The sequence below is a fragment of the Phyllostomus discolor genome, chromosome 13 (assembly GCF_004126475.2).
Source record: "Phyllostomus discolor isolate MPI-MPIP mPhyDis1 chromosome 13, mPhyDis1.pri.v3, whole genome shotgun sequence".
NCBI classification, from domain to species: domain Eukaryota; kingdom Metazoa; phylum Chordata; class Mammalia; order Chiroptera; family Phyllostomidae; genus Phyllostomus; species Phyllostomus discolor.
This window is the reverse complement of record NC_040915.2, coordinates 64216243-64233927: the sequence shown is the minus strand read 5'-3', so window position 1 is coordinate 64233927 and position 17685 is coordinate 64216243. Positions and strand designations below refer to the sequence as shown.

The window sequence follows — 17685 nt, the reverse complement described above, 5'->3', positions numbered from 1 at the left end:
CCCGAGTCCTCATCCCATTTGGCAGCTGCCAAGATGTCCTCTGTTTCAGTGAGTCTGTTTCCGTTCTTCTTGTTCATGTATTTTTTTAGGTTCCACGTATAAGAGAAGTCATACGGTATTTGTCTTTCTCTGTCTGACTTATTTCACTCAGCACAGTACCCTCCAGGGCCATCCATGTTGCTGCAGTGCAAGATGTCCTTCTATTTTATGGCTGAGTCATATTCCATTGTGTGTCTGTGCCCCTGCTTCTTCTTCCACTCATCTCCTGACGGACACTCAGGCTGCGTCCATACCTTGGCCACTGTCAATAGTGCTGCAGGGAACATGGGGGCACATATGTCCTTTCGATGTAGTGTTTTGGGTTTCTTGGTGTCAATACCCAGAAGTGGGATTGCTGGGTCCTTTTGTGTCTCTTGTTATATTCTTTGTTTTAAAGTCTGTTTTGTCTGGAATAGGTATTGCCACTCCACCTTTTTAATTTTGTTTCCATTTTCATGAAATATCTTCTTTCACTCCTTTACTTTTTGTCTGTGTGTGTCATTTTCTCTGAGGTGGGTCTCTTGTAGACAGCATATGCATTAGGGTCTTGTTTTCTCATCCCTTCAGCCACCCTGTGTCTTTCGATTGGAGTACTTAATCCATTTGCATTAAAAGTAATTGTTGACCGATACATATTTATTGCAGTTTTATTATTTATATTATTTATCTTCTTAAAAAATACCCTTTAACATTTCTTTTAAGAGCTTTTTCTTGTCTGGGAAGCTCTTCCTCTGACTTCAATAGTAAATCATAGATCTGGGTTGAGTAGACTTGGTTGTAGGTCCTTGCTTTCCATCACTTTGAGTATTTCATGCCAGTCCCTTCTGGCCTGTGGTTTCTGTTGAGATATCAGCTGCTGGTCTCATGGGAGCTTCCTTGTAGGTAACTACCTGCTTTCCTCTTGCTGCTTTTAAGGTTCTTTTTGTCTTTACCCTTTGACATGTTAATTACGATGTGTCTTGGTGTGGGCCTCTTTGCGTTCATCTTGTTTGGGACTCTCTGCACTTCCTTCAGCAGGACTTGTGTGTCTTTTTCCTTCACCGGGTTCGGGAAGTTTTTAGTCATTTTTTCAACTAGGTTCTCAACCCCTTGCTCTCTGTCTTCTCCCTTTGGTACCCCCATAACGCGGGTGCTGGTATGCGTTATGTTGTCTCTGCAGCTGAGGTAGCCCTCCTGATGTTTAACCACCAGATGTGGGTGTGGGTCCAGCCTGTTCCGCGTCTCTGCTCCCCCTGCCAATCTCAGTGTGGCTTCTTCTGTGTATCCTTAGTTGTAGAACTTCCGTTCAGCTAGATTTTAGGCAGTTCTCAGTGATGGTTTTTCTATTGTGTAGTTGTAATTTTGACATGGTCATGGGAGGACACCAGTACTGTGTTTACCTACTTCATCATCTCAACTGGAAGCCCCTCGAGAAGGTGACAGTTTTAAATGTGTGTGCAGCTAGGTGATATTTTTCAGATGGAAAACATTGTCTCCAAAAGCCCAGTGGTTATCTTTGAGCTATTATGAAACTTGCTTTAGGGGTCTAATTTATTTTTTAGACTCCAGATTTTCAGAAACTCACCACCCTTAGTGCTTTTTTTTAAGTTCTTAAATCTAATACAAATAAGTATCTTCTGTTGTAGTTTAAATCTGCTCCCTCTCACCTTGTTACTGGTGGAATCAGAGTGACCTAACCCACACAGCACCTCTTCATAAATGGATTCGCCGTAGTAAACTCGCTTCAGTTGTTTCTTTCAGAGGGAAGAGAACCTGGTCTTGCACACAAGGACTTCAGCTAATACTGTATTTGATGGGTGTGAGAACTGGGTGGTGAGAGGAGCAGGTGTGCTCTTTCCTGTCCTCTTCCCGCCCCCTTCCCTGACAGACGTCACTGGTCTCTCACGGTGTTTAGGTTTGGAATTTTGAACACAGTCTGTTGAGCGCCTTCCTCCAGTCCAGTAGAAGGTGGCGAGTAGGTTGAAATCTACTAACCATACAGGCTTCAGGGGATGTTATTGGTACAGCACAATTGCCTCATTTTGAGTATTGTACCTTCGGTTGTCTTATCACAGCTTTTTAAAATTCTGGGTGTCTTTCTCTCCTCAAAAGGTTCCACATACAAATTCAGAGTCATCGCTATCAACCATTACGGTGAGAGTTTTCGGAGCTCGGCATCTCGTCCTTACCAGGTGGCGGGGTTCCCCAACCGTTACTCCAGCCGCCCCGTGGCTGGCCCTCACATCGTGTACACAGAGGCCGTCAGCGACACGCAGATCATGCTCAAGTGGACGGTAAGTGGGACGTCCTCTCTGACACCCGGGCTCTCTGGTCCGGCCTTGTGGACTGTGTCACATTCTCATCATGTGATACAATGAACAACGAGGTTTTGTGCTTTTAAGTGAGGAAATTGAAGGGCACACATATTTGTCTAAAAAGCACATATTATAAATGGGGCAGGTTAAAAATAAAATTATTGTACCTCAGCTCTCCTCCAAGTGTTAAATTAATTGCCATTTCATAATTTATTCATTCTGAAACAAATGTGCTTTTATGCCTTTGAACCTTGTGAAATATATTGCTTTATTTTTTATGAGCCCTGCAGTAAACTAAATGTCTTTAATACCTTTGAGTACTCTTGAATTAAATTGAAAATGCCCATCAAAGGTATTTGTAAAATGAATCTAGAGAAATATTACCACACACATAAATAAACCCTAATGGACTTGAAAGTTTAATTTATTTTTGTCTTTGACAAGCTTTTGCTTCTCTTTTCTAGTACATTCCATCAATTAACAATGACACCCCCATTCAAGGATTTTACATTTATTACCGGCCAACAGACAGTGACAACGACAGTGATTACAAGAGGGACATTGTCGAAGGTAAGATGCACTGGTGAGCTGGTGTTCCCGGGAAGGAGCTTTGGAGGGAGAGGGTTTATAAATATGAAAAACATAATCTTAGGTTAAGATACAGTAAAAATGAAATGGTACATGTACTATTACTTGTAATGTTTTCTAAAGAACAATAGTTTTTTCAACTTAGTGTATATAGTAGCTTACATTTTGGCTATAAAAACTGTCAGCTACAAAAGTGTGGGGGAGATATGATGTGTCAGCAGTTCATCTGAAAATAATTTTTGTTTAAATGAATGGTAACCTGTGTATGAAAATCAGCTGCAACTTCTAGCTGTATTTAAACAAGTAATGTCTCAGTCTCCAGTTCCATTGGAGTTTGTGCTAGAAAGATCGCATCTTGAGCATGTTATCCTCTTTTAGAGATGCTGGGAAATCGGACTGTGTGCAGAGAAAAAACAACCATTTGGGGGAAGGGTATTGAAACTGCCTCTCTTCTGCGTTTACAATGTAATGCAGAACTTTGCTTACATGGTCCGAGGCCCCTGGTGATCCGGACACTTCCGCCCACACCCGCAGCCCCGCCTCACACACCTCCTCCTTTCTCACTGTGTCTTCTGTCACCCTCGGGCCTTCTTTCAGTCTCCTTGTGTGGCACTAAGAGCTTCCTTGCCTCGGGACCTTGGCAGGAGGCCATCCCTGTTTGTCTCCCAAGGCCTTATCTCGGGACTCTACTTTTCTCTGTTTGTGTGCTCAAAAATTCTTTCTCAGATACCCTCCTCCCACTTAATTTCTAATCACATGCTTTATATTTCATAGGAATTTATCATAGATGTATGTATGTGTGTACGAAATTATGTATGTGTGTATGTATGTGTATGAAATTACTTGCTTAAAGTTTGTCCCCTACTGAATGTTAACCTTGTGGGCAAGGGGCCTTTTTCCCAGTGCTGTATCCCCAGTCATACGATGGTGAAGGGGTTAGTATTGAATGAATGAATGAATGAATGAATGAAGTCCAAAAAAACAATGGAATGTTTGGGGCGATCGGGCTGGGAAGAAGCTGACTAACAAGCAACATGATAGTTGTCTTCAGATATTCATAGACTGCCAGGTGGGGGAAGGACTCAAGCATTTGGGAGAGAGGCATTTGAAAGAGGATAAAGGAAGAACCATCTAACATAGCATTTCTAACACAGGTTTTCTCATAACATAATAAACCTCCTAGTTTTGGAAGTGCTCTCAAGTAATATTGTGGAAGGGATTCTTGCTTTGGGAGGAAGCCTTCTTTCAAGGTTTTTTTTTCATTCCAAGATTCTGATTCTTTGAAATATTAATGCCCTAATGGACCATGTCAGAAAAATTGCCCTAGGCCAAGCTTATTTTCATATGCCCTCCTGACATCGAATACTGCATATAGTTTTTGTTATAAGTAGTCCTACAATAAGTCACTTGAAATATGCTCTACGTATCACATTTCTTTAAATATTGTGGCATCCCTCTTGGTGTTTATCCAATGGAATTACTTTTGGAATATAGTGGAAAATATCATCTGAGTTTTAATTCCTGGCACGTAGTAGGTGCTCAGTAAATATTTGTTGAATGAAACTGTTTCTCTTAATCGAAAAAAATAGAAATCAGTCCCTAAAATTTGCTTTAAACAGGAGTTGGGAGAAATGTAGGAAGATAATTGTTAGTAGCAAAATGCTCTGTGAAGCCTACACAGGGGCCGCCCCGAGGGAGACGCGCCTGGAAGAAGCCGGCGGAGGGCCCGCCAGTGCCCATGCCGCAGGCAGCACGTTCGGTTTGCGGCCGTTCCGTGAGCTGTACGGTGTGGGGCACGTCTCCTTCCATATTTGACTTTGCAAGAAAGCTATTTCAAAAAAGAAACGGAAAGAATTGTTCATTCTACATTTTAGTCCTAGTGAAGCCATCATTTTAGTTTAGCTTCAGTAGGAGAGCAGGTCTGTCAGGTTTTTATTTTAAAAATCTTTTGACAGAGGTTAAACATGTGCCCTAAAATAGTTTTAAACAAGGCAAATGTAAACCCCCCTCTGTCTCCTTGTCTCTGTCCCCCTGCCTCTCGTCGTCTCCCCACCCTTCCTGGTTCTCTCGGGAACCCTGCGAGCAGTTTCCAGCTGTGCTCTGTAGTTACTCTGTGAACGTTTACGAGCCGGGGTGATGCGAGTATTGAGTGTGGAGCTGGGACTTCACTTCAAAGGGGCTTTTGTGCCCGGTAGTCGAGCCCGTGAGTGTGCGATCAGCCTGGCGGTTCCCCGAGAGCCTGTTTACAAATGGAATAGATGGAGCAGGCAGATGTTTAAGTGGGTTTCACTGTGCTGTGTAATTTGCTTATTTCTTATTTTCAAGTTTATGCATTTGAAATTCTTTCTGTGGCAGTTAGCAACTCTTGGCCTTTTCTCCCAAACCAAGGAACAAAAGTGTTTATCCTGTGCACGTAAAGCTATCTTTAAAGGAAAGGTTTAGATTACTTCTGTGTATTGACTCAAAATTGTTTAAGCTCTTGAAAAAAAAATGTGGAACTCACATTGTTAAAGGATACAGTAAGAGGACAATTATATCAAATTATCCTATTTCTGAATTAAGTTCCACATTTAGACAAACTGTACATGTTTCTAGCATCCCAATGCTTTCTTTTTGGATCCTTTTATCTTACAATGAACGTGAAGTTGAGTTCCAAGTAAATCAGAGTAATCAGCCGTTTGATCTTTAAGTCTGTGCTTTTGGCTTTTCCCCTTTTGTAAAATGTCCTTTGAGGAGAACATTGCCTCTTGGTTTTCAACCTAATAATGCAACAGAATATTAATCTTTTATTTTAACTTTTCTCTTATTAGTAACATACCAGAAACTTAGTATAATTCCATTTTTACAGCTGCTATGAAAGGAAAACTTTAAATCTAGTGTAGTAAATGTTGAAGAGAATGTTTATAGTTAGGTAAGTGCAGGGCTGAGCTGGGCAAGACCTAGGGGTAAAGAAAAAAACAGAAGTTTTTAAGAAAGTTTTTGGAATTTAGAAATAGGTCTATTCTAGTAGCAGCCAGATTTTAAGTCAAGTTTCTTTTAAGGTTCTCTTTACTTTTGTAAATGGGGGACAGATTTCCTCACTTATTGAGGTTTTGGAGTCCCTTGATCCTGAAACAAACAGGTTCTTCATCTTATAAAATGTGGGTCTTCATGCGGGAGGGGGTTTGTGTCGGTGGCTTGGGGCAGGGGCTGCGCTCCCAGATAGGAGTATTTTCATCTGTGCTGAATTGGAAAGGAGCCTGGTGCTATCAGTCCCGTCCACCAAATAGATCAGACCTATATATGTGGGGTTTTTTTCTGCTCCTTTAATTAATTTTTAAATCAGTTGGTGGTATAGTTGAGTTTCTAAGGCATAGTGGAAACAGTTTGAAGAGGTATTTTCTAAGAGGGATTAAAGGTGCTTGAAGAGTTAATTAAATTTGGCAGAAGTGTCCCATTTATTAAAGTTTGTCATGGGCCCACAGTAGTAAAGACGGAGAGTGATTTATACGGGAGCATTCAGGAGAAGGGTGTTTCTGAATGAAACGCTGGCCACGCGCCACGGATAACAGAATCATTCTGTTAGCGAGGCTCGTGTGGTTTGGGGACCCGGACCCAAGAGGCAAGAAGCAGCAGGAGCAGTAGCCAAGAGTTTCCTGTGGTGGATTTTGCTTTTTGATTATTTTGAACTATTTCTTCAGGCGTTTGTTTAGATGTCAGTTCGTGTCGCGCTCGCTACAGTGGAATGGAGAGTGTGGCCCAGGCCTGTCTTGTAAACGGTCATGCGTTCTGGGAAAGGCACCACCGATCTCACATATAGCAGCGCTTCCTGCTGGGTGGACAGAGTGCATTGAGCTGGGCCGAAATAGAGGATCAAAGTACTTGAGGCTTTTTTTAAACCTGTGAAAATGTTAATATGTATTTTGCAAAAGGCTCCCCAGTAATTATTTGTAACGAAACAAGTTTTACTACCAACACGCAGGTGTAGCTTTAATTCAGTTTATCTCTTTATCATTGTTTTTCATGCCACGTAATAGAAAGGCAATCTGTCAGCGGTGCATTACTAAAATACTGGCATTAAGTACATTTGTATCACACATACTGACTCTGGTCATGGATGCTGCTCCAACCTCATTTTGAAATCATTAAGTCATTATATTGACGGCATCGTTTAGGTTGCATGATATTTGAAGCTCATCGTTTATTTTCCTGTCCAGGCTCAAAGCAGTGGCACATGATCGGACATCTGCAGCCGGAGACCTCCTATGACATTAAAATGCAGTGCTTCAACGAAGGGGGAGAAAGCGACTTCAGCAACGTGATGATCTGTGAGACGAAAGGTGAGCAGGGGCGGGAATCCGTGCTTTCCCCTGGACGGGGCTGGAGCTCCAGGCCCTGGATCCCTCCTTGGAACTGTGGCTCTGGACCTTTTTCTCGCTGTGTGCGTGTCAACTGTCCAAACAGAAGTGTAATGTGTTGGCTAGAGCACATGCCCAAAAAGTAGTTTGCAGGGGTATCAATCACTTTACTAATTTGTCACTCTGAGCAAGCCACTTCCCTTCCGTTTTCCCCCATCAGGAGACCAGAAATGTCTGCTGACTATTTCTGAGATTGCCATGAGTTAAAATGCTACAAAAAATCTGTAAGAATTTTAAGTATAAGTGCAACATATGTTTAAGTGGTTTCTTGAGTGGCAGATATGTATAACACAGCTTGTTTAATTAAGTGTAGTAGTGAAGTTCAGAATTAGCAGTCGCTAATTCTCAATTGAAATTCTCAACCTGCCTGTACACACAGATGAACTAAAATACTACCATCTTTAAAAACGAAAGATATGCGCCCTGGCTGGCATAGCTCAGTGGATTGAGCATAGGCTGCAAACCAAAGTGTCGAAGGTTCGATTCCCAGTCAGGGTACACACCTGGGTTGCAGGCCATGACCCCCAGCAACCGCACATTCATGTTTCTCTCTCTCTCTCTATCTCCCTCCCTTCCCTCTCTAAAAATAAATAAATAAAATCTAAAAAAAATGGAAGATATGCTAGAAACAGCTAATGTGGATATATACAAATCAGAAGCACTTGTGATCAATCTCAATTAATCTGACAGAAAAAGAGACATTTTCCCTTGTGTCTATTTTTAAGAACCAGGGTAAATTTCCCAGAGTCCTCTAGTAGATGCCCCAGCTCTCCTGATGTCTCATTGGCCAAAACTCAGTCACATGCCTCCCAGCCTATTCCCGGTATGGATGATGGATCAGGATCTTAACTCCAGATTCCGTGGGGTTCAGTGGACACCTAAACAAAATTGGGGGGCCTGCGAGCATGGGAGAATGAGGCTGTTGGATGGGCTGGGCAGCCTTTGGCATCTGCCACAGGTGACTTTAGTGTCCTGATTAAAAATGAGGAAACTGAGGGTCCAAAAGATTCAACTATTAAGCCAAGACTTGGTTCCATCTTTTAGTTCTAAATCACATGTCTTCCTGCTGCAGACCCACACATTAAATCAACATTTAAGCCTATGCATATGTAGACCTCTAGACTTACCTTGCATTGTATTTGGTTAGCACATATTGAAGTGCCTTTTTGTGTCAGACACTTTGCTGTGTTCATGGGGATTTCTTATTCTGAAATGTATCATCTCTGCCCCCAAAACATGTAAGAATCTAGCCACGCAAAACATAAAACATAGACAGCCGTGGGATAGCTATGTTGTTCAGAGAATATTACAGCAGAGCCGGGTCTATCATAGCCTGCCTCACGCATTGACCTTGCTGGGTCATACCCACAGACACTCAGGTCAGTGCAAAATGAAAACCTTCTGTGAATGGTCACCGTCTGCGTTGAATGACTTTCTAATGTGTGACACAGTTCCTAGCCTGTTTAAATAGAGCACATTATATACAAGTTCTCCTTTGAAAGAAGGGACTCGAGGTTCTCATGAACAATGGGTGTCTCGCCTTTAGTAGTAATTCAGGAAGGTTCTGGGGAATGCCCGAGGTGCTGAAGGCCCGTCCTTGCCTCCCCCACCCCAAAGATCGTAGACCGTCAGGATTTTCTTTAGTTCTCTGATTCTCTTTACGTTTCTCGGTGTCAGTTAATGTGTGTGTGAGACTGCGTTCCAATATCTTTATGTTTTTCATGTCACGTTTCTCATTTCACATTCTGAGCCTTCTCTTACTGATGTTAATGGGTGTGTCTGACTCCTCCGGCAAAAGTTTTTAACTTTAGGCAGAGGTTGGCAACCAGATCGTCAAGCTTGGTAGAACTTTTGAATAAATTAAGGGTAAATAAAGAGTGGAGAAACCCGAAGGACTTCCCTGTGAGTCATCATGGTCTTTCATGCATAATCTGTAACATCCATTTTGCCTCAGAAACTTGTTTGTTTTCTTTAGCATTGGCAGGGACCTGAGAATTGTTTAAGCCAACGTACCATCGTTTCCTTCAGAGGCTCTGCCAAGGCTTCCTGCAGCTCTCAGGGACGCGGCGCTTTTTCCTTGGAAAGGCGGCCTGTCCTGTGCAGCTCCCAGCCCTGCCCTGTCTAGTTCAAGTTGCTAGGAAATGGACCTCGGGTATAATGTTGGAGTAGATTCTTTAAAAGCCCACTCTGCTCATGTGGGTTCTCCGGTGCCGTAACATGAAATACAGTACACTGAGTCACTGTCCTAACAGACCTGAACGCTGCCTTGTGCGGGGCTCTAGTCTCAGTGCTTTACACGGATGAACTCGTTTCCTCTTCATACAACCTTGTGATGGGGCTGCTCCTATTACCCCCAGTTCCCACACGCAGAGACTGTTCGTGGAGGTGGGAGTCAGACAGCCGAGGATGCATGGTGGGGCCAGGCCTAGACCGGGGCGGTCTGCTCCCAGAGGCCAGGCAGTCACCCCTCTGCCCTGCTGCTTTTCCAAGACATTTAGGACATGAAGAGCCTGTTATTTGGGGACAGCGAGAAATGGGGTTTGAGTTCTCCCTGTTGTTAGCTTTCCTTATGACTCTGACATCAGTGAAGTGGGGCAGAGTGCCGCGTTTCCGTGAACTCCAGAACTGTTTGGTGCTGGAATGCTTAGGATTTTTGTGCAAGGTTTTGGGGGATTGTATATAATGGTTCTAATAGTCCAAAGTCATGTCTACTCATCTTAATCACATGGCAGAGGCATAAAATATGTAATTCTGAGTCTTCTTCAGCTCCAAGTATGTCAGATAGAGAGGAGCGTTTGTCCCGCCCACAAGTTGAAATGCTTTTGTCCCGACTCTCTGGGAGTCTTCCGCAGGTACAGTTGAGCAGATAGTCAGCAGTGCGGGTTAGACCAAGTGCGCATGTCTCTCTGGTGTTAATGGTTTCTCTAGAGTTTGTCGGCTACAACTTTGGCACACCAGCTTTTGAAACCTCTGAGCCCTCCCTGTGACTCATTGGTGGTCAGATCGCCTCAGTAACGAGCATAAACAGCCTGGCTTACATCCCCAGCCAGACCTCCTTCAGCGAGTAAACCGTTCCATGGAGTCTGTGTGCACTCTGACGTCATGTTTGCCTTTATATTTCAACTAGTGAAACGTGTCCCCGGAGCTTCCGAGTATCCCGTCAAAGACCTGAGCACCCCGCCCAGTTCTTCCGGAGGTGGGGGCCACGTGGGGCCCGCGACCAGCCCCACCAGAAGCAGTGACATGCTGTACCTGATAGTGGGCTGCGTGCTGGGCGTGATGGTGCTCATTCTCATGGTCTTCATTGCCATGTGCCTGTGGAAGAACCGCCAGCAGAGTACCATCCAGAGTAAGGCATTCCTAAACATTTCCTTCTCTTCTTTCAAAACGATGTGTAGGCAGATCTTGTTGGAGTAAATATTGATTTCCAGCTGTTCTGTGTATTAGTGTCATGGCATTAAACACATTAGCTGCTCTTTGTTCAGAGGAGGTGACTTTAAAACTGTTTCGGCTGTCAACCAAAGTAAGTGGAGCGTCAGATTCGCTGGCCCAGTGGAAATAAACAACAAAGCCACAGCGAAGCCGGCCTCGGAGTGAATAGCTGGCTCCGCGCTGGGAAACTCTGGCTCCGTCAAACCACCGAAGAGGGCGTCCCCCGGAGCTCCGGCTCCGCCGTCGCCGCGGGAACGCCTTCGCCCTGGACACACTCCTCAGCAGGGACAGAACAGACATGCAGGAAAGGGAGGCAGTGAAGGCTTTCTAAGTTAGTCAGTGTCCCCCAGTGACACAAATTAGGTAACTCGGTCCCGTTTCAGTGCCAAAATGGACACAAACTACCCCTGTGGCCATCCCTCCCCTAAAAGCACGTAGTGACCAGAGAGCTGGGGTCTGAGCTGGCACTGGGCTAAAACCACAGTGCTGTGCTGAGCGCTTCCCCCTTTCTTAGCCCAGCTCTCTTCCCCTCACCTTCCTACCCGTGCTGCTCCCCCAGCTGTTAGACAGTGTGGTCCATGGATCAACCAGAGGCTTTCGTCTTCGATGCAAGGAAGTTTTGGGGGTTCCCTTTGGCCCAGAATAAGAGAGTGAAAACAAAGCAAAGGAAGACACTGGCAGTGCCAGGCACTCCTAGCATCTTTCAACCAGTTCCCACACACGGTCCCTTCGTAGTTTATACATCAGGGGCCGGGGGAGTGATTTTATTGGTGTGGTGCCGTCCAGGAGACACTCGGGGGAGAGGCCGTGTGGTGGCGGTGCCAGGCCGCACGGGCCGGAGGTCATTTCACTGGGGCTGTTTCTAAATGGTTTTAATGGCATTGGCTTCAACTGGGCGAACGTGTGCTGAATTATTAAAAGGAACGTAATGAGTTGGTTGCCTGAGCAAGATTAATCTGATTAAAGTTATTATTTGTTGACTTGATAATATGTCGAAATGTGGAAATTTAAACTAGTACTGTTCATTCAGCCATTCACTCAGAAGGTGCGCATTGCCCGTCTGTGCCTGCCTGGCCCAGGGTCAGCAGTGGCCACACGGGGATAAGTGAGGTGAAGGGGGCCCCTGCCCTCTCAGGGCGTAGACCAGGGAGGAGACGAGCAGGCAGACGACGGCAGCACGCCCGGGTGGGAGGTGCCGCCGGAGGAGGAGGGATGCCCGGTCCAGCCTGGGTGCACTTGGCTGCAGTCGAAGAATTTGTCAAAACTCCCACCACAAATCCTGTGCAATTTAGACACTGTCCTTTCTAAGGGATATTTTACTTTTTCTAAATATACCTCTGGAAATCAGAATTTTAAGGCAATTAAGTGGTTTTAATATAAGAAAATGGAAGAATTAGCCCTTTGGCTTTAGTTCCTCACGACTTCCAAAGGGGCTCTAGTGACCAAGGAACAGTGACTGGTCAATGTGTGTGCAGCTCCATCCTTTTCCTTGTCAGTTATTTATTGCTATTTGAAGCAGTCCTGCCCATAGTCAGTTTTTTGTTGTTTTATACCATTTCTTTCATCACTCTGAAGCGTGTGGTGGTTTAAACACTTTGTGTTGCCAGCACTTCGATAGTTTCAGCTTGCACAATTTATGAATTCTCTTGTGAGTAATTGCTCTCTGGTTAATTTCTCTTCTCATTAACAAGGTCATAATTAATTCATAATTCCTAGATACCACTACACGGTAAAGGAAACAACAGCCATAACTTTATTAAAGCATCTCTCACAAGTAGGCTCTCACCTTTACACACTTCTAGAATGTCTGGTTTTGGTGTGTGTGTAGTTTCCTAGTGGTTCTTTTAATAAAACTTCCTAAGCAAGAAGATTGTCCTTTTCAGTATCTTTTCATTGTTGTTGTTGTCTCTGAACAGAGTATGACCCCCCAGGGTACCTGTGCCAAGGCTCAGATGTCACTGGGCAGATGGTGGAGTGCGCGGCTCTGCCTGGCGCGAAGCGGATGAACGGAAGTGTGCACGGCGGCTTCCTGAGCAACGGCGGGCTCAGCAACGGCTGCTCCCATCTCTACCATAAGGTCCCGAATGGAGTCACTGGGATCGGGAACGGGAGCCTCGACGGAGGGCTTTACCCTGGGCACGCGAGCTCTCTGACCAGGACGCGTGCAGACTTTGAGCACCCTCGTCATCTGGTGAATGTAAGAGACCCCTTCTCAACAAAACCATCTCTGTGCCCCACGGTGCCGGGGTGTAAGAGCAGGTGGGCAGGCTGGGTTTTTAGTATGGGAACCTCGCCGGTTCACTGGAATGGGGTTAGTCTGTGTCCCTGGCAACCCCTGGATCCACAGTGATCTTTGTAGGATTTCTGTTAGCTGGTAATAGGTACATTCTTCAACTGGTTTATATTTTTAAATTATTAAGCACTGCAAGTAGAACATGTAGCAAACACACTGGAACGTATTCTTGAGATGAAATGGAAATATCATCAGGTGAAGCCTGGACCAAATTCTTTAAATTTGCTTTATTTAGAGCAAAGTCTGAACACTCCCATCACTGGAGGAGCCAGGTGGGTCGTGAAGCTGAGTGAAGCGGGTGGGAAGGAGGCAGGGCCGGTGCAGGCGCCAGCGCCCGGAGAGCAGGTGCATGGCGCGAGGGCAGCCGCTGCGGCTGGGTCCTGCCGTGGGCATGCGGGGCCCAGTGTGGCCAGACTGTGGGCTCGTCCACAGCATCTGTGAAGGTAGATGAAACTGCCAGAATTTTTACAGCTCGTGAGTTTTGGAAACTCATCCTGGTTCTCGATATCAGTGCGCACGCCATGCAGACCGCGTCTGCAGGCCGCCAGACCACCTCCTAGCACGCTGGGAGTTGCTGCGGCTCGTTTTCCCAGCCTGTGCTGCCGTGGTCGCCTGGGAGGCTTTTGTATTTCACAGTATTCATGTTCTTCGCCACAGAAGGTGATAAGCCTTTAAAACCACTCTAATTCGGGAATCCCTCGCCAGCACAGTGTGATTTCTGAGATGGGAACAGAATGAGAAGCATATTTTCAATGTATTGTGGTTTAAGAGGTTCCCTGCACCAGGCAGTCTAACTTATGACATGGTCTGGAGACACATCTGCATTCTTTTTCAACCAAATAGATCGTTTTAGTTGATCAAATGTTATTTTTTGTCATTGTTCTGATTACAGATAAATTTGCCATAACCCACAGTGTGTTAAAATTTGAAGTTTAGTCTTCCTTTATCTTCAACTTTAATATTTATTAAATATTTGGAGGACAAAATGATGATATAAATATTTGCATCTTAAAGCTAGAAGTCTAATGGCTTTAGTGTGACCTAGCTTTAGTATGTTGCATAAAAATTTAATTTGTTTTACGGCATCTCGTTACCAAGAGAGAATGATGATTTCATTACTTCATGTGGAAAGACATGGCTTACATTCAGGCTTCCTGAACTTTTTTGTCACCATTCCTAGTCCAGACTACTAACATTATCCAAGAAACTGGAGGGGAGAACATTCAGGTCTGAATAGCACGTTAGGTTTCCATGAGAAGAAAAAAATAAACCTGATGCTTGTCCAGTGTTTGAAGATGGCGCTTTGCTTCTGTGAACAATGAATTGCTATTTAAGCAGTAGTTCACGCATGAGGTGTAAAATTTTAGAGGTTATCACCTCTAAATTAACTCATTAGTTTTCTTACTCTAGTCTTCTGGGTGGGAGGAAATCTGGAAATTTAAAAAATGATGGTCATCATAAAATCATTAATTAACTTTAATAAGGTTAATGATTCAAATAAGTTTATTGCCCTGTAGCTGTTAACTTGATTTTCTGAAGCTCTTAAGTTTATCTGCCATGGGCTGAGTATAGCCTAAGAATATTCTTTCTCTCAATGTTTTCTTAAACATTTGGATCAAGAATGTTGAGAGAAATTTGCAGTGTTTTGGGTTTGCTTAGATTCTGGCTGTTGGTCTGAGATGAACGGCAACGGAAAGTATTCTGGAAAAAACAATTGCCTGAACTTTTCCTAACCTTGAGGGCCGGCTCTGCATTTGGGTGCAGTGGGCCAGCCCCCACCCCTGCCACCCCGCCCAATCTTATCAAATTCATTTCTGCTGTTTTCCATCTGAGAGCAGAATTTCAGCCCCGACCGCATGGCTGGGTCCAGCATTACCTTCAGTTTGTAAGAACTCTTGCCGTTGCCATGTCGTGTGAACGTTTTACAGTGAGGTATGTGTTAATCTGGGCATTTTTCTTAATTGCTGGGCAGTGTCCGCCAAAAGCAACACCAAAATATTAATACTCCCCTCCAAGTCATTACTGGCTGAGAACCTACTCCATCTGGAAAAATATAACATGTTTTAAAACTTAGTGTAGTCAAGCGAACAGGCCTAATCGAAGTAATTACAGGAAGATGAAGATGGGTTTAACTTATGACATCACCCAGACATTTCCACCCTGTTTCTCCAACTGGCATCGCATAAAATTCTCCCGTGACTGCTAGGAAAGCAAAGACGAATAGGCGGTTATGAGGTATAGCGTAAGCTGGGCCCATCAAGCTCAAAACCCTGTAGGAAGGTGACTAACCTTCTCCCTCTCTTTGCCTCCCACCACTACAAAAATACACGGACAACATGGCGTTGCCTTTTTGGAGCACAGCTTCCATAGTGTGCAGAACCCCCCTGTGAACACAGGTGAATCGTGAGCAGCATAGCATTGCTCAGGGGGCAGGTCACAACACACCGCGTGTCCCTTAGTTGCCGGATGGCTTTTGTGTTGCGGAGCGTGGGGTTAGTGGTCCGCGGCGCCTTCAGCCCTCTCTCCTCCTCTCCTCTCCTGTGCTTCCCTCCGACCAGGGCGGCGGCAGGTACACAGCAGTCCCGCAGACGGACCCCGCCGAGTGCGCCGCCTGTCGGAACTGTTGGAACAACAACAGGTATGTTCGCCTGGCTTCGCACAGGTGGTTGTGAACAGGTGTGTGACCCCTTTTATTTTTCCCCCCTTCAGTAAAGGGAGTTCCTCAAATTTTCCCTGAGAAAGAAATAGAAGTCTCCAAATAAAGGAGGCCCCTGCTTTACAATTTTTCTCTTTCTGTGCTTTGGTTTCTTTGGCAATAGTGACAATATTAAAGACTTTGTTTCTAAGCTATCAAAGGGTTGATGTTTTTGAAATCTTTAAATTAGAGTCTTTCTCTGTACGGACTTCATCTTTTCTCACCTGTTACTTTCTCCTCTATGTTGTTGGATGCTTTCCACTCTGTGTTATGAATGAGAGCATGCTGGAATACTAGGGGAATGCCCCTCTGTACATAGTAATGTTTTTGCATAGTTATATTACTGAAACTTTCTTGCCCGATTATTCAATTTTTTTAAATTCTTGAAACCTTAAGATAATTAAGCAGTGAAATCTGGCTTTATTTAATTTGCTGTTTAAAAATATTAAAAGTAGAATGTATAACAATATTTCAAGCAAGACAAATAGGTGATGTGTTCAAATTGTAACAGCATTCAGAAAGCTTTTGTTCTACCTTTTAAATTCAAGGAATATTAAAATTTTTGATGTGTTAACGTATCTGTCAAAAATCTTAGTTCTTTCTTTTATATAATGATAGCATTGGTTTACGTGGTCTCAGAAGTTTTTCCAGTCTCTGAAACTCTGCAATTTAAAAATTATCTCACTGGAGTTTGGGATATTTCATTGAAATGGCACTTGACCCATATTTTAAAAATGAATTACAAGGTTAAGTGTTGTGTCTGGGAGTTACCAAAACCAGAGCTGGAAAGAGGATCCTGTTGACTGTAGAATTAAAAGTTTATTGTTTCAACATGTGTTTCAAGAGTTGCAAAGCGAAAGCAATAAAGCTTCCTGGAGACTTTTCTCTATCTTTCACTTAACCCCTCGTAGGGCTTATGTGTTAGAACCATCCTTCTATTTTGTGTACTGTTTTGCTGATTACACTTTTAAGTTCTCTATGCCCCAGCTCAATGTAAAGATGACCATGACTTTGAAGCTGTGTTTTTGCCCTGAGCTTGTCATAGGCTTTCTCACAGTCTGTTAGTGACGTGTCAGAGAGCCGGCAGTGGTATTCCATATCCCCGGTGGTTACTCAGATGGATTGATGAGAACGGATGGGATTGCCTGGACACAACTGTTGTCCTCTGTGGCTCCCATGGCCGCCGGCAGATCTCAGCTCCGTGCAGGCCTTAGCGTGACATTATGAGAGGGCCTCCCGTCTAAGAATGAGAAGGTGTAGGCTTTGCTCTGCGTCAGTCTTTGGTCTTGGGCAAGGTGTGTAGTCCATCCAGGGCTGTTTCCTCTCCGAAAGATGGAAACTTGGCCTAGGTGATGGACAGCTGCCCGCAGCGCGCTCCGATTGTGGATTTGGGTGGTTTGCTGCCCACCACGCACCTATGATGAGCTGTCATCCCAGTACCAACAGTACATTCGACTTCTTTGAAGGAGCTTATAAATAACTTCTGTTATCTTGCATTCGTGGCCGTTTATGTGTGAGTGTGTATGTGTCATGTTGGGGGGTTTTACCTCGTTTTTCCCTTTAGACATTCCTCAATTGTATTTCTGTTTTCAAATCAGTAACTTACTGCAATTCATGTTTTGGGGTTTTCCATTTGTTTTTTTGGAAACAAGATAAATTCTCTTCAGCCTGAAAAAAACAATTCTGTTTCTTCCTGGCTTACACCCTCCTCCCTGTGAGGGCGCACCTGCTGGGGCATGTCTCTGCTTGCTTCGGAGGTGAGCCCGGGTCTCGTCTGGCTCCCAAGAGCCATGTGTGATTGGACACTAAGTAACTGGCCACATAAATGTTAATAGAGACCTCCCTTCAGCTCTGGGAAACTGAAATCATTAAATTCAAAGCTTCTAACTCTTTTAACGTGGAAATTGAAACAATTATCTCCTCTTAAGAGCCCTCCAAATAGAAAAA

The 17685-nt window shown here is 44.3% G+C and overlaps 1 protein-coding gene across 4 annotated transcripts in view; it reads left to right on the top strand.

Moving 5' to 3' along the window:
* CDON (cell adhesion associated, oncogene regulated) overlaps nt 1-17685 on the top strand; it is a 91992-nt gene that overhangs the window by 59779 nt on the left and 14528 nt on the right. For all 4 annotated transcript variants that reach the window (XM_036014298.1, XM_036014299.1, XM_028528476.2 and 1 more), the window contains exons 13-18: nt 2131-2312; nt 2798-2903; nt 7118-7240; nt 10446-10667; nt 12667-12947; nt 15602-15681. In XM_036014298.1, the coding sequence (XP_035870191.1) occupies nt 2131-2312; nt 2798-2903; nt 7118-7240; nt 10446-10667; nt 12667-12947; nt 15602-15681 (994 nt within the window). The remainder of the gene's footprint in view (nt 1-2130; nt 2313-2797; nt 2904-7117; nt 7241-10445; nt 10668-12666; nt 12948-15601; nt 15682-17685) is intronic.